Source organism: Saccopteryx bilineata, chromosome 11 (assembly GCF_036850765.1).
Source record: "Saccopteryx bilineata isolate mSacBil1 chromosome 11, mSacBil1_pri_phased_curated, whole genome shotgun sequence".
NCBI classification, from domain to species: domain Eukaryota; kingdom Metazoa; phylum Chordata; class Mammalia; order Chiroptera; family Emballonuridae; genus Saccopteryx; species Saccopteryx bilineata.
Genome location: NC_089500.1, coordinates 66,927,926 through 66,941,925, shown reverse-complemented (window position 1 = coordinate 66,941,925; position 14,000 = coordinate 66,927,926). Strand labels below are relative to the sequence as shown.

The following is a 14,000-nucleotide window of genomic DNA, read 5'->3' as shown; positions in this document are numbered from 1 at the left end:
TCTATGTAATTTATTGTTTCAGACTTGTATATAGGTCTTTGATCCATTTTGAATTAATTTTTATACACGGGAACAAACTGTGGTCTAATTTCATTCTTTTGTGTGTGGCTTTCCAATTTTTCCAGTACCCTTTTATTGAAGAGGCTTTCTTTTCTCCATTGTGTTTTTGGCTCCTTTATCAAAAGTTATTTGCCCATATACATGTGGTTTTATTTCTGGTCTCTCAGTTCTGTCCCATTGGTCTGCATGTCTGTTTTTCTGCTAATACCATGCTGTTTTTTTTATTTTTTATTATTTTTTAATATTTTATTTTTTAATTTTATTTTTTCATTTTTCCGAAGCTGGAAATGGGGAGACAGACAGACTCCCACATGTGCCCGACCAGGATCCACCCGGCATGCCCACCAGGGGGCGATGCTCTGCCCCTCTGGGGCGTCGCTCTGTTGCATCCAGAGCCCTTTCTAGCGCCTGGGGCAGAGGCCACAGAGCCATCCCCAGCGCCCGGGCCATCTTTGCTCCAGTGGAGCCTCGGCTGCGGGAGGGGAAGAGAGAGACAGAGAGGAAGGAGAGGGGGAGGGGTGGAGAGGCAAATGGGCGCCTCTCCTGTGTGCCCTGGCCGGGAATCGAACCCGGGACTCCCACACGCCAGGCCGACGCTCTACCGCTGAGCCAACCGGCCAGGGCCTACCATGCTGTTTTGATTACTGTTGCTCTGTACTATAATTGGAGGTCAGGTAGTCTGATACCTCCAGCTTTTTTCTTCTTCTTCTCAGAATTGCTTTAATTATTTGGGATCTTTTGTGGTTCCATACATATTTTGTTTTAGTTCTTTAAAAAACAACATTGGGATTTTGATGGGGACTGCGTTAAATCTATATATTGCTTTGGGTAATATGAACATTTTCATTATGTTGATTCAATTCCATGAACACAGAAAATATTTCTATTTCATTGTGTTTTTGTTAATCTCTTTTAATAATATTGTACTTTGTAGTTTTCAGTATATAGATCATTCACATCCTTTGTTAGGTTTATTCCTAGGTACTTTATTGTTTTTGTCGCAATTGCAAAATAAATCATTTTAAAATTTTTTTCTGAAATTTCATTGTTAGTATATAGGAATGCAATGGATTTTTGTATATTAATTTTGTATCCTGCAACTTTACTATATTTGTTGTTTCTACTCGTTTCTTGGTGGAGTCTTTAGGGCTTTCTGTATATAGAATCACATCATCTGCAAAAAGTGACACCGGATTATCTTTTAACCTATTAGATAAATGTACTGGCTATAGACTTAAGTGAAGTAAAAGATCTTTACATCTTAAACAATTTTATTTAAAATTCTCCAAGAGACCCATGGAATTTTTGTATTTATTCATTAGAAGAACTGTAAACAACGTTTTATACAAATCTTGAGTAATTTTTTTACAAACATGTCCAGAATTTATAACACTTTACAAAAACAAAACAAAACAAAACAGATGTATGAAAAGGAAATAGCTTCAGATAACAGGGATAAAATATGACCTTTATCCCTGAAGCCAAAGGTCACCTCACAGAGGGATAGCTAGGGTCCACCACAGTAATACCTCCTATCCCTATTTTATAAACACTCAGTTCCCAGTTACTAACTGTTCCCTCAGGTTGGAGTGTCAGAAGAGACCAAAGGGGAGGTCTGGTAAAAGCTCCACTTGGGTAAGTTGCTTAATTAAAAAGTTTTAAAGACATAGGCTTAGTTTTGTTTTCTGGACCCACATCTATAGGAATTAGTAGCACCGCTGTTACATGGTGTCTGCTTTACATTCATCCATGCACACCTGAATGGATGTAATGACAATACTGTATCCTCATATAACTTGTAAGATTTTGTTAATTTTGAATAAATATATTTTATGCCAGTTAAAACCATCAACAGGAGTTGAAGAAAACTGATATTTGCTATAATATCAAAGAAAATTTCACCATCACTGACAAGTTCCTTTTTTCAATCATACTGCTACTGTAGATGTTAAAGGCTGGGGTGATTATGTGGTGGTGTTGCAGGAAATGTTCACATTCTGACTCCAATTTAATTAGAGCAAAATGTCCAACAGTTCTAGGGGAACAGTTCTAAAGAGAGTCTCATTTAGACAACTAACATCTGAAGTCCCTTCTCCTCGGAGCTGAATTGGCCCCGGTACACTTCAGCTTAAAACTTTTTCAATAGTTACAATCCCATAGAGCTCAAATTTCCATCTGTAGTTCTAACCAGCTTTCTCTGTGTTCACAAACTAACAGTTCTGGCTTCAGTCCTGGCTCTGTTGTATAACTTTGGGCAAGTTATTTAACTTCTTTGAATTCCAGTTTCTTCATTAGGAAAATGGAGATGCAAATATCTCAGAAAGTTTACTTAAAGACTGAATAAGATGTCATATACAGTTACCACAGTGCATGGCACATGGAAGACACTAAAAATATATAAAAGGTAGTTCTCATATCCTTGAAAGTATAAATACATTATCTATTAGTTATAATTCCAAGTTTCATGTTGACACATGAGAGGCCAGCTACTCAAGTGCCACACATGTGGGGGAAGAGCTTCAAGATGTCTAGTTGTAAGATGCTCAGTATCAGTACTAATTAATGAGTAAGGCTTCTACATAAGTGAGATTTCCCTAGACAAAAAAATTAGACAAAAAAAGGGAGATAGAAGTATATTCCTTAGCTCAACTCAAACAGCCCACAGGTTTAAAACTGCTGTAGTATTTCAGGAATGAGAATTGTATGTGTAGGGCGAGTGATCGCCACTTCTATCATGCTTCCCTAGTACCTTAAACTCAGCATTTCTCATTGCACTCCTCTTTGAGCTGTTCTTTTTAAAATGCAACACCAAGTCTTTCCCTTATAAAAGAGAAGTGCCTTCATGGTCTATGCACAAAACACAAAGAGTGAGCCCAATAATCAAACAGAAAAGGCCACTTAAAAAAACTGGAGGCAGAGTAAAGACAGCATTGATTTTAGATGAGTCCTAACAACTCTCTAGTGATTACTGAAGCAGCAATAGGAGAATCCTCCTCCAAGAACCTGGCCCACTCTGGAACTTTTCAACGTTCAAGGATTTTTAGAGTACTTCAGGGCATCCTGATTCTTGAAAAACTATTTTCTTTGGCACTTTCTTTTCTATTTAGGATGAGACAATCAAAGATTTCATTTCTTCTGCAGAAATTTCATTTTACTTCCTAAAGGGAAAAAAAAATAGAGTGAATTCTCACTAGTTCATTTTCATTTATTGTGCACTATTTGAGGCAGGGGATTAACAACCTAGTTAATTCAGAACAGCCCAGGAGGAAGCTGCTATCTCAAGCTATCAGTTGTGTTTAAACCTGGCCCCTGCCCCTAGTGTCTAATTGTACAGATAGAAGAGAACTCAGACATCATCTAATTCAGTGGTTTTGAACCCTGCCTATAGGTTAAAATCACCTAGCCTGCTCCCCAGAGATTATAATATTATAGTCAGAGCTGAGAACCACTGATCTAATCTAACTCCATGCTATAAAGATGAAATAACAGCCATGAACAAATTATGCCTTGTCCCTGGGCCTAATTTTAAAATAGGGCCTAATTTTAAGTAAGGATAGATATTTGAAAGACTGATGTAAATACTATAGAACATAGGTTCTTTACTATTTTGAACTACCACACCACTGTTCTCCTATATCATACTGAATAATTAAAAGTCAAGTATAATTGAACACAAATAATCATGTTGTTTTGTATGGTCTAAATATATTTTTCTGGGAAAAAGTTCCACAGTTTTTATAAGATTCCCCTAGGGATATAACCCTGAAAAGATTAATAATCATGATATGAAAATTGTTATATCACAAGAGAGCTTCACCTAAAAAAAATGATCCCATGAATAACTCTAATGGAGAATTCCAACCCCTGAGAAAGAGACTTCTTTTTCTCCAAAATATTTTGGAATCAGGAGTCATGGTTTCTGGTCAGCCTACTTGAGGTTATATTATTGATCTGATTATAAATCTTTTTTGCAATAGGATACACTTACTGCAAAAGCTTCTTTCAGCTATTTTTTAAAAAAATTCAATTCAGTTAGAGGAGAGGAGGCAGACAGACTCCTGCATGCACCTGGACCAGGATTTACCCAGCAAGTCCACTAGGGGGCGATGCTCTGCCTATCAGCCATGTTTTTCTAACAGGAAATACAGCAACTCACCAAGACTCCGCAAAATTCTGTTGACTCCACTGGGTTCAGACTCAGGAATTGTTTCCAAATACTGGAAGGCCCGGACTTCAAACAAACCTACAAGGAAAACTCATGTTGGTGAAATTATCCAACGTTCAAGACTAAAAATCAATTAAATAAAACTTTGTGCTATTATTATGTACCTCCATAGTTCAAACATTACAAAAAAAAATATTTCCCATAATAAACAACTCAGATTTTGAGCCCTTGTAGCTTTATGCTGTTTACTGTCAAGACTTCGAAGTACTCACTAAATACGGAGCAAGAACTTTGTCAGGAAACCGACCTTTCACCCCACTCTTCCGAAGCTCTCGGTCCTGGATGAACCCTGCAAACATCTGGGTTTCCATGAAGAGATCCAGGAAATGGCGGACGCTTCGGGAGGTGTGCGATTTACGGAACGGCTCCCTTTGAAACACACGTTCCCCACGCTGAGTGACAGTCATGTTCAGAGAATAATGTCCCACCAGTTCCACGAAAAACCTGACAAATGCTTCAGACACCAGAGTGTTGAGTGTCACATCTGCCACAAAATGAAAGGGAGAAAAAGAGAAAGAAAATAAAAAGTCCTCTAAGTTTTTGTTTATGGGAACATTGGCTCTAGTTATAACAGTGATGCTGAGTGAGGAAATCATAGATTAAAGGAAGGAGAATAAACAGAATACTCATTCTTAGCTTTCCTGCACTCTCCATAACCTGCAAAAAGCAAATGGCTTACATTCTTACCTTTGATTTCTTCCCACACATACGCTCCTGTTACATTTTTGATATGCCAAGCCTGGCTTGCACATCTGTCATTTCACCGGAACTGCTCTTTCTAAAGCTACCAGTGAGACCCAGACACATTTCATCTGCTTTCTATTTTTATCCTCCTTTAAACTACGTTGCATTTGTGGTAACCTCCTCAGTCCTCCGCTCTCCCGCAACTACATGCTCCCCTGATTTCCTGATTCCTCTTCCGCATTTATAACCCGAATGTTCTTCTCTTGCCCCTTCTTCCTCTTCCTGAGCATGGGCCTCTGACCACTTCTCAACACTCCTTTCTTTAGGCAGCTAATTGGCATGATGCGAGAGCTGGCTTTCCGTGGTGATAATTCTTAGATCCCCAGCCCTAGTATTTCAACAAACTCACCTATGTTTTCAGACTGCCTATGGGAGACCATCATTTGGTTGTCCCATTAGTACTTAAATTCCATTGGTCCTAAAGTTACCATTTAATGTCCTTTCGGGAAACTGGTAGAAAATGAATCAAATAAATAAAGAATACATGTTCCAAACCATATTCATTGTATTTCTCCACCGAGTAAGTTTGTCTCAACTTTTCCATTTCATAGTACACCACGATTATTCCATAATAAATAATAATTTTTTGACTGCTTAAAATATGTCAGGCCCTGGCCAGATGGCTTGGTTGGTTAGAACATCACCCTGAAGTGCAGAGGTTGCCACTTTGATCCCTGTTCAGGGCACACACAGGAACAGACTGATGTTCCTGTCTCTCTCTTTCCCCCTTCCTTTCTCTAAAATCAATAAAGAAAAAAAACAAGTCAAGCACTGTATTGTGCTTTTACAAATGTAATAATCCAGTAAAGTAGGTATTATTTCCCTTTTACAGATAAGGAAACTGAGGCTCCAAACAAAGGCATTCTCCACAGTCATGTCACTAGCACAGCGGAGAAGCTGCCCGCTCCCAACATGACTCTTCACCAGTACAATCAACTACACTCCACTGCCTTCCAGGTTCCAGGCTCAAGCCATAGAGTCACTCTAGCACCTCCCTTTTCTTCCACATCCAACTGGAGTTTTCTCCCTTTCACAATGCTTCTTGCTGTTTCCCGTGCGCTCCACCCTGAACTAGGAATCTGAAACCTAGGCTTAGTCTGCCATGAAGCAGCTGTATAAAGGTGACAATTCACTTTACCGCACGTGGCTCTCTGTCACTTTTAATGAGGTGGCTGATTAGGTGATTTCTAAGATCTCTTTCAGCATTACATTTTGAGTCTAATCTACATTTTTGTTATCTTTTTTCCAACAGACTTCCTTCTCATCTCTTTCCTTGTACAGCCGAGAAGCCACGGTCCGTGACTGCCGTTATCAATACTTCTGCCCCACTCTCCGGTCCTCGCCACTTACTCTCCCGTTTCTGCCAGTTTACATGAAGGTTTCTTGAAACAGTTGTTGCTTATACCTGCTGTACCTACTTTCTTATGTTTAATTCCTTTTTAAAAATTTATGTTTTTCTATAACTTGTCTTCCATTCTTTGTTTCTGTTTTTAAAAATATTTTTAAATTTGATTTTAGGGAGAGGAAGGGGGACAGAGAAAAAGAAAGAAAGAGAGACATCAATTTGTTGTCCCACCCATTCATGCATCCATTGGTTGATTTTTGTCTGTGCCCTGACCGGGGATAGAACTTGCCAACCTTGTTCTAACCAACTGAACTACTGGGCTAGGGCCTTTGTTTCTGTTTTAATGTGACATGAACAGGACAAAGCTTAAACAGGATGTCACATGTATCTCTGAAGCTCCCCATGTGACACCCTTTCAATGGTGCTCTTCCCTGACTCTCCAATAGAGGGTGGCCGTTGTTTGGAATTTTGTGTTTATCATTCCCTTGCTTTACATTAGTTTCACCACAGACATATGTGACCCAACAACGTACTGTTAGGTTTTGTGTCTTTGGACATAATATAAAACATTATATTCTTCAGCAACTTACTGTGGTATTTAATATGTGGTTTAAGATTCTTTTTCAATTTTACATTCTCAATGAACAGGGAGGATTTTTTAGTTTTTGCTATCACATACAATACCACTATGAAAATGATCGTACTTGTCTCCTAGTTACCATATGCAAAAGTTTCCCTAGTATTTAAGTCTAAAAATCAAACTTGGGTTGTAGGATGTGTATATACACTTTTAACTTTACAATATGATACCAAATTGTTTTTCCAAAGCAGTTGAACTCATTTATACATTCTCAGCAACACTCAATATCATCAGACTTTTTAATTTTTGCCAATATGGTGGCTATAAAATAGTATCTCACATGGCTTTAATTTCCATTTTCCTGATTTTGATGATCTTATGTAGCTTTTCATATATTTATTGGCCCTTCATGTTTCCTCTTCTACTCCTTGGTTAGTTATATATGTATTTTAAAGACTTTTTATTCAATTATTTTTTCAGAGAGGAGAGAGAGAGAGAGGGAAAAAGGGAGAGAGAAAAAGAAGGGGGAGGAGCAGGAAGCATCAACTCCCATATGTGCCTTGACCAGGCAAGCCCAGGGTTTTGAACCGGTGACCTCAATGTTCCAGGTCAATGCTTTATCCCACTGCACCACCACAGGTCAGGTTCTTGGTTAGTTATATTTGTTGACAATATCTTCACCTACTTTGTAGCTTTTTAAAAATTTTATTTCTTTTCCATGGTGTTCCTTGTGAAAAAATTTTTTTTTTAAATTTAACATAAGAAAATTAATCTTTTCCTTTATGGCTTGTGCTCTTTGTGCCGCATTTAAGAAATTCATTATTGTCCCAAAACATAGAATATTTTCTTTTATTCTTTCCTCAACATTTTTTGTTTTACTCTTAATATTTAAGTCTTTAATTTATTGAAATTAATTTGTGCATAATGTGAGGTATAGCTCCATATTTATTTTTCATATGGAAACCCAACTGCCCTAGTATTGTTTACAGAATACTTTATTCTTTTCCTACTGACACACAACACTGGTGCTTACACAAATTAAGTCTATGCGTGTGCACACTCTATTTTTTCATTGCTCTGTTTATTGTGTACCAAAACCAAATGAGCTAATTACTACTTCCATCGTCAGATCCACCGGTCAGTTCTGTCTTCACCTAACTTGACCTCTTCACAGCATTAGACACACCATCTGTTCTTTCCTTAATGAAATGCTTTCTTCACACAGCTTCTACAATATCACGCTCCTGGTTTTGTTCACACACACTCTCCCCGTTTTTCTTTTACTTCACTTGCTGCTCCTTTTAGTTTCCTTTAATCTTTGTGAGATCTATATATATATATATGTATATATATATATAGATAGATATCTAGATATCTATCTATATATATCTTTTTTTTTTACAATATCTTTCTGGAGAGTTTGCACTGACTGATCTAGAAAGAAGGGTATATTGCAATTATTTATGGCCAATCAGAAGAGAAATAACACCTTATATAACTGCAATATGTCTTCTCTCTCTCTTTTTTTTTTTTTGGTCTAAAGTTAGAAGCGGGGAGGCAAACAGACTGCTGCATGTGCCTGACCGAGATCCACCCAGCATGCCCACCAGGGGGTGATGCTTTGCCCATCTGAGGTGTTGCTCCATTGCGGCCAGAGCCATTCTAGTGCCTGAAGCAGAGGTCATGAAGCTGTCCACAGCGCCAGGGCTAACTCTGCTCCAGTGGAGCCTTGGCTGCGGGAGAGGAATAGAGAAACAGAGAGGAAGGAGAGGGGGAAGGGTGGAGAAACAGATGGGCGCTTCTCCTGTGTGCCCTGACCGGTTATCGAACCCAGGACTTCCACATGCCGGGCCAACGCTCTACCACTGAGCCAACTGGCCAGGGCCTTTGTTATATTATTTACAGATGATTTTTCAAACTTCTCCTTTATAATAATCTGAATTTCCCAGGTGTTCTATAATTAGTTAGTTAATTAACTTTATCTCCCCACCTCCTCCCCATGGCAACCATTGGCTTGTTCTCTATATCTTTGTTTCTGTTTTATTTATTCACTTATAAGTGAGATCATACAGTATTTGTTGTTCTCGGACTTAATCTCACTTAGCATAATACCGTCCAGGTCCATTTGTGTTGTTGTAAATGGCAATGGTATTATTGCTGAGTAATATTCCATTTTGCAGATATGCACATTTTTATCCATTTATGTATGAAGGGACATCTAGTCTGCTTTCATATCGGGCCTATTACTAGTAATGCTACAGTGAACACAGGAGTGCACATACCTTTTTGAATTAGTATTTTGTTTTCTTTTGATTGATTTTTTTTTTTAGAGAGAGAGGAGTGAGAGAGAGAGACAGAGAGAGAGAGAGAAGGGGGAGGAGCAGGAAGCATCAACTCCCATATGTGCCTTGACCAGGCAAGCCCAAGGTTTCGAACCGGCGACCTCAGTGTTCCAGGTTGACGCTTTATCCCACTGCGCCACCACAGGTCAGGCCGTATTTTGTTTTCTTTCAAAGATTTTATTTACTGACTTTAAAGAGGGAGGGAGAGAGATCGTAGTTGCTTCACTTTAGTTGTTCATTGACTGCTTCTCGTATATGCCTTGACTGGGCACGGGCAAGCCCAGGGTTTCGAAACTGGCGACCTCAGCATTCCAGGGAGATCCTCTATTCGCTGTGCCACCATGTGTCAGGCTGTTTTTGTGTTTTTGGAAAAATACTCAGAAGTGGGATTGCTGGATTGTATGGCAACTCTATTTTTAATTTTTCTAGGACTCTCCGTACAGTTCTTCCCCAGTGGCTGCATGAATTTACAATCCCAGAGGACAGGCCGGTCAGGGAAAGTCTCACTGGGAAAGTGATCGTGAGCACGGAAGAAAGAGCAGGGGCCATGTGGCTATCTGGGGGAGCAGCATTCCAGAAATGGGATGAGCAAGTGCACAAGTCCTGAAATAGAAGGGGAACTGGCACATCTGAGGTCAGCAGGGAAGCTAATTATAAGCTTTTAAAGGCACCAGCACAATCTCATACCACTTTTCTTTTTGTATTTTGCTAAAGTTAGAAGTAGGGAGTCAGTCAGACAGACTCCCACACATGCCCAACCGGGATCCACCCAGCAAGCCCACCAGGGGGCAATGCTCTGCCCATCTGGGGCATTGCTCCACTGCAACCGGAGCCATTCTAGCGCCTGAGGAGGAGGCCATGGAGCTGTCCTCGTTGCTCAGGCCAACATTGCTCCAATGGAGCCTTGGCTGTGGGAAGGGAAAAAAAAGATAGAGAGTAAGGAGAGGGGGAAGAGTGGAGAAGCAGATGGACGCTTCTCCTGTGTGCCCTGGCCGGGAATCAAACCTGGGACATCCATACGCTGGGCCAATGCTCTACTGCTGAGCCAGCTGGCCAGGGCTCATACCACTTTGTATATCCTCTAGTACATTCATAAATATTATATTCAGTAAATATTTATTGCCTTGACCGTATGTCCTCAGAACACCTGTCACATACCTTGTGAAAAAATCTGTTCCTGAGCCAAAATTTCATTTCGTTCTTCCAAAATCTGTATCAGGGCAGCTTGGAGTTTAGGTGGTAAAATTTCATCCTCATCAGATACCTTAAAAGAAGAAATTAAACTTTTTCATTAAACCTTGAGAAAGAATGTCTCAAACATGCACTAGCTAGGTCCTCCAAATTCTACCGGTGACAGTATATGTCAGGCTGAAGAGTCAGTGTGAAGCTTCCTTCCTGACGTTGAGCAGAATCCATAATACTTACAGTTTATATAACTTAACTATATTAAACAAATAAATAACATACAATTTTATGGCATTTTCTACCAAATATCTCCCATCTGCATGTCACATGCTGTGTGAGAAAGATCATCCCTAAACAAGTATTGTTTCAAATGTGATGAGCTATGTGATTTTGAAAAAACACAGTCTTGGGAAACATTCTTTCAACCCCATTCTGAGGGCTTACAAGCCTTATGCAGTGTGTACACAGAGGGCTGCTCTGAGAAGGCTATACCAACCCTCCCTTCCACTTGACTACCCGGAAGAAATGATCACTTCTATTTTGCCCCTACTGTACACCTTGTACAAATTTCTATTATATCATTTCTGAAACCTTATGTGTAAGTCTACACCCCTCCCCACCGTTAGACTATAAGGCCTAAGGGCTCAAACCACGTCCTACTCATATTTAGATTCAGAATAACTGAAAACAATCAATTTTAAATGCTTGTTAAATTTAATTAAATTACAGGCTTATATGTCAACCCATCTGGATTTGAAGGGAGGGTTGCCTCTTTGGAGAATGACATTTATCTGTTTCCTCCTTCCTTCTTTGGGATGCACAGCTAAACCCGAGCCAAATTTTTCAGGTCAATCTTGTATGTTCAGCCACAGTGTCAAGTTAAGTGTGTGTAGGAACTAAAAGTCTTGCCTGAGTCATCTTCCCTAAGTACTTTCACATATTTTCTGTCTAATTATCCCCAAATATTATGTAATCAGCCCCTTTGTCGCTCACCTCCTGTAAGAACTTGTCTGCACAGAGATCGACTATCAGCACCTGCAGGACAAAGGAGCCAGGCAAGTTAAACCAGAGAGAGTCACAAAGAAGCATGTTGGGCACTGCTATATCAGAAAGTGTTCTGATTCTTTGAAGCAATTGGAACAGTTTAAAACAAAATTAAAGTTATAACCATTTAAAATTGAACTCACCAACACACCAACAAATAGATTGTAAGTAAAAAAAATAATAATGGCAGGCACACCTATAGATTAAAAGAGACTTAAAAAAAATACCCACCAAATGCAATGTGTGGACTTTATTTTGGACCTGATACAAATAAACTATTATAAATTTATGAAATAATTGGAGATATTTGCATTAAATTTTGTTGATATTAGGAAATTGTTATAAAGTTTTAGGTGTGGTAATAGTATTGTGATTATGTTAAAAATGTCATTATGTTTTACAGATTAGCCATAATTTGATAAGTTTTGAACTAGGGTGACTGGATTTATTTTGTTCTGTGTGTGTGTGTGTGTGTGTGTGTGTGTGTGACAGAGACACAGAGAGGGATAGATAGGGACAGACAGGAAGGGAAAGAGATGAGAAGCATCCAATCTTTGTTGCGGCACCTTTGTTTTTCATTGATTGCTTTCTCATATGTGCCTTGACCGGGGGACTACAGCAGACCAAGTGACCCCTTGCTCAAGACAGTGACCCTGGGTTCAAGCTGGTGAGCTGTGCTCAAACCAGATGAGCCGTGACCAAGCCAGCAACCTTGGGATTTTGAACCTGGGTCCTCTGTGTCCCAGTCTAATGCTCTATCCACTGTGCCACTGCCTAGTAAGGCTTTATTTTGTTCTTTTGTTTATTTGTACATATGTTCAAAATTTCCCATCATAAAGTTTTTAAAAAAATGAATACAAAAATCAGTTGCGTTTCTACACATTAAGAAACTATTTGAAAAAGAAGAAAACAATCACATTTTCAATTGCATCTAAAAGAAAATACCTAAGAATAAATTTAACCAAGTAGGTGAAAGATATGAACACAGAAAACTGTAAGACACTAATGAAAGAAAGTCAAGACACAAATAAATGGAAAGATATTCTGTGCTCAGGGATTGGAAGAATTAATATTGTTAAAATGTCCACATTACTCAAAGCAATCTACAGTCAATGTAATCTTCATTAAAATTCCAATGGCATTTTTCACAGAACTATAACAAATAATCCTAAAATTTGTATAAAACCACAAAAGATTCTAAATAGCCAAAGCAATCTTGACAAAGAAGAACAAAGCTGGAGGCATCTCACTTCTTGATTTCAAACTACTCTATATAGTAATCAAAGCGGTATGGTATTGGCATAAAAAGGACACATGATAAATGGAACAGAATAGAGTCCAGAAATAAACTCATGCACGGTCAATCAATTTACAAGAAAGGAGCCAAGAATATACAAATGGGTAAAGGATAGAGTCTCTTCAATAAATGGTGTTGGGCAAATTGGACAACCACATGTAAAAAAACAAAAACAATAGCAAAAGCATACACAAAATCAACTAAAAATAGATTAAGGTCTTGAATATAAGACCTGAAAGCATAAAACTCTTAGAAAAAAACATAGGAAGCAAGCATCTCGACATTAGTATTGGCAACAATTTACTATATATGCTGCCGAAGCAAGCACAATATAGGCAATGATTTAAATTTTTTATTTATTTACTGACTTTAGAGAGCAGGAGAGAAAAATAGAAAAATTGATCTGTTGTTCCACTTATGTACACACTCATTGGTTGATTCTTGTATGTGCCCTGCCTGGAGACCAAACTCTCAACGGTGGCAAATTGGATGATGCTACTACCAACTGAGCTATTCGGCCAAGTCTTAGCAATGACTTTTAAAATTTAATAGCAAAATCAAAGGCAACAAAAACAAAAATAAACAAGTGGGGATGACACCAGACTAAAAGTGTTCTGCACAGCAAAAAAATCATTATAAAATGAAAAGAAAATCTAAAAAGTGGGGGAAATTATTTGCAAATCATATATTGGATAAGGGGTCAACATCCAAACTTTATAAAGAACTCAGAAAGTTCAACAGCAAAACAAACACACACACATACAAACAAAAACAACCCAATTGGGCAGAGAAACTGAATAAAAGTTTTTCCAAAGAAGATATACAAATGGCCAACAGGTACTTGAAAAAATGGTCAATATCACTAACCATCAGAGAAGTGCAAATCAAACCACAATGAAGTATCACTTCATACCTATTAGAAGGGCTATTATAAAAAAGACAAAAGAAAAATGGTGAGGCTGTGGAGAAAAGGGAACCCTGTGTACTGTTGGTGGGAATATAAATTGGAGCAACCACTATGGAAAACAGCATAGAGGTTCTTCAAAAAATTACAAATAGAACTATTGTTTGATCCAGCAACTGCACTTTGGGCATATATCCAGAGGAAATGAAATCACTGGAAAAGACACACGCGCTCTGGGGTTCACTGCATAATTATTCACAATAGCTGAGACAGG

At 38.6% G+C, this 14,000-nt stretch overlaps 1 protein-coding gene across 5 annotated transcripts in view; it reads right to left on the bottom strand.

Annotated features, from left to right (window-relative positions):
* Positions 1–1,296: 1,296 nt before the first annotated feature.
* The window catches only part of DENND2C (DENN domain containing 2C), a 77,370-nt gene continuing 64,666 nt past the window's right edge, over positions 1,297–14,000 (bottom strand). For all 5 annotated transcript variants that reach the window (XM_066246811.1, XM_066246809.1, XM_066246808.1 and 2 more), the window contains 5 exons: positions 11,475–11,516; positions 10,455–10,560; positions 4,533–4,769; positions 4,217–4,303; positions 1,297–3,218 (listed from right to left, as the gene is read on the bottom strand). In XM_066246811.1, coding sequence (XP_066102908.1) covers positions 3,187–3,218; positions 4,217–4,303; positions 4,533–4,769; positions 10,455–10,560; positions 11,475–11,516 — 504 coding nt within the window. In that variant the 3' untranslated portion in view covers positions 1,297–3,186. The remainder of the gene's footprint in view (positions 3,219–4,216; positions 4,304–4,532; positions 4,770–10,454; positions 10,561–11,474; positions 11,517–14,000) is intronic.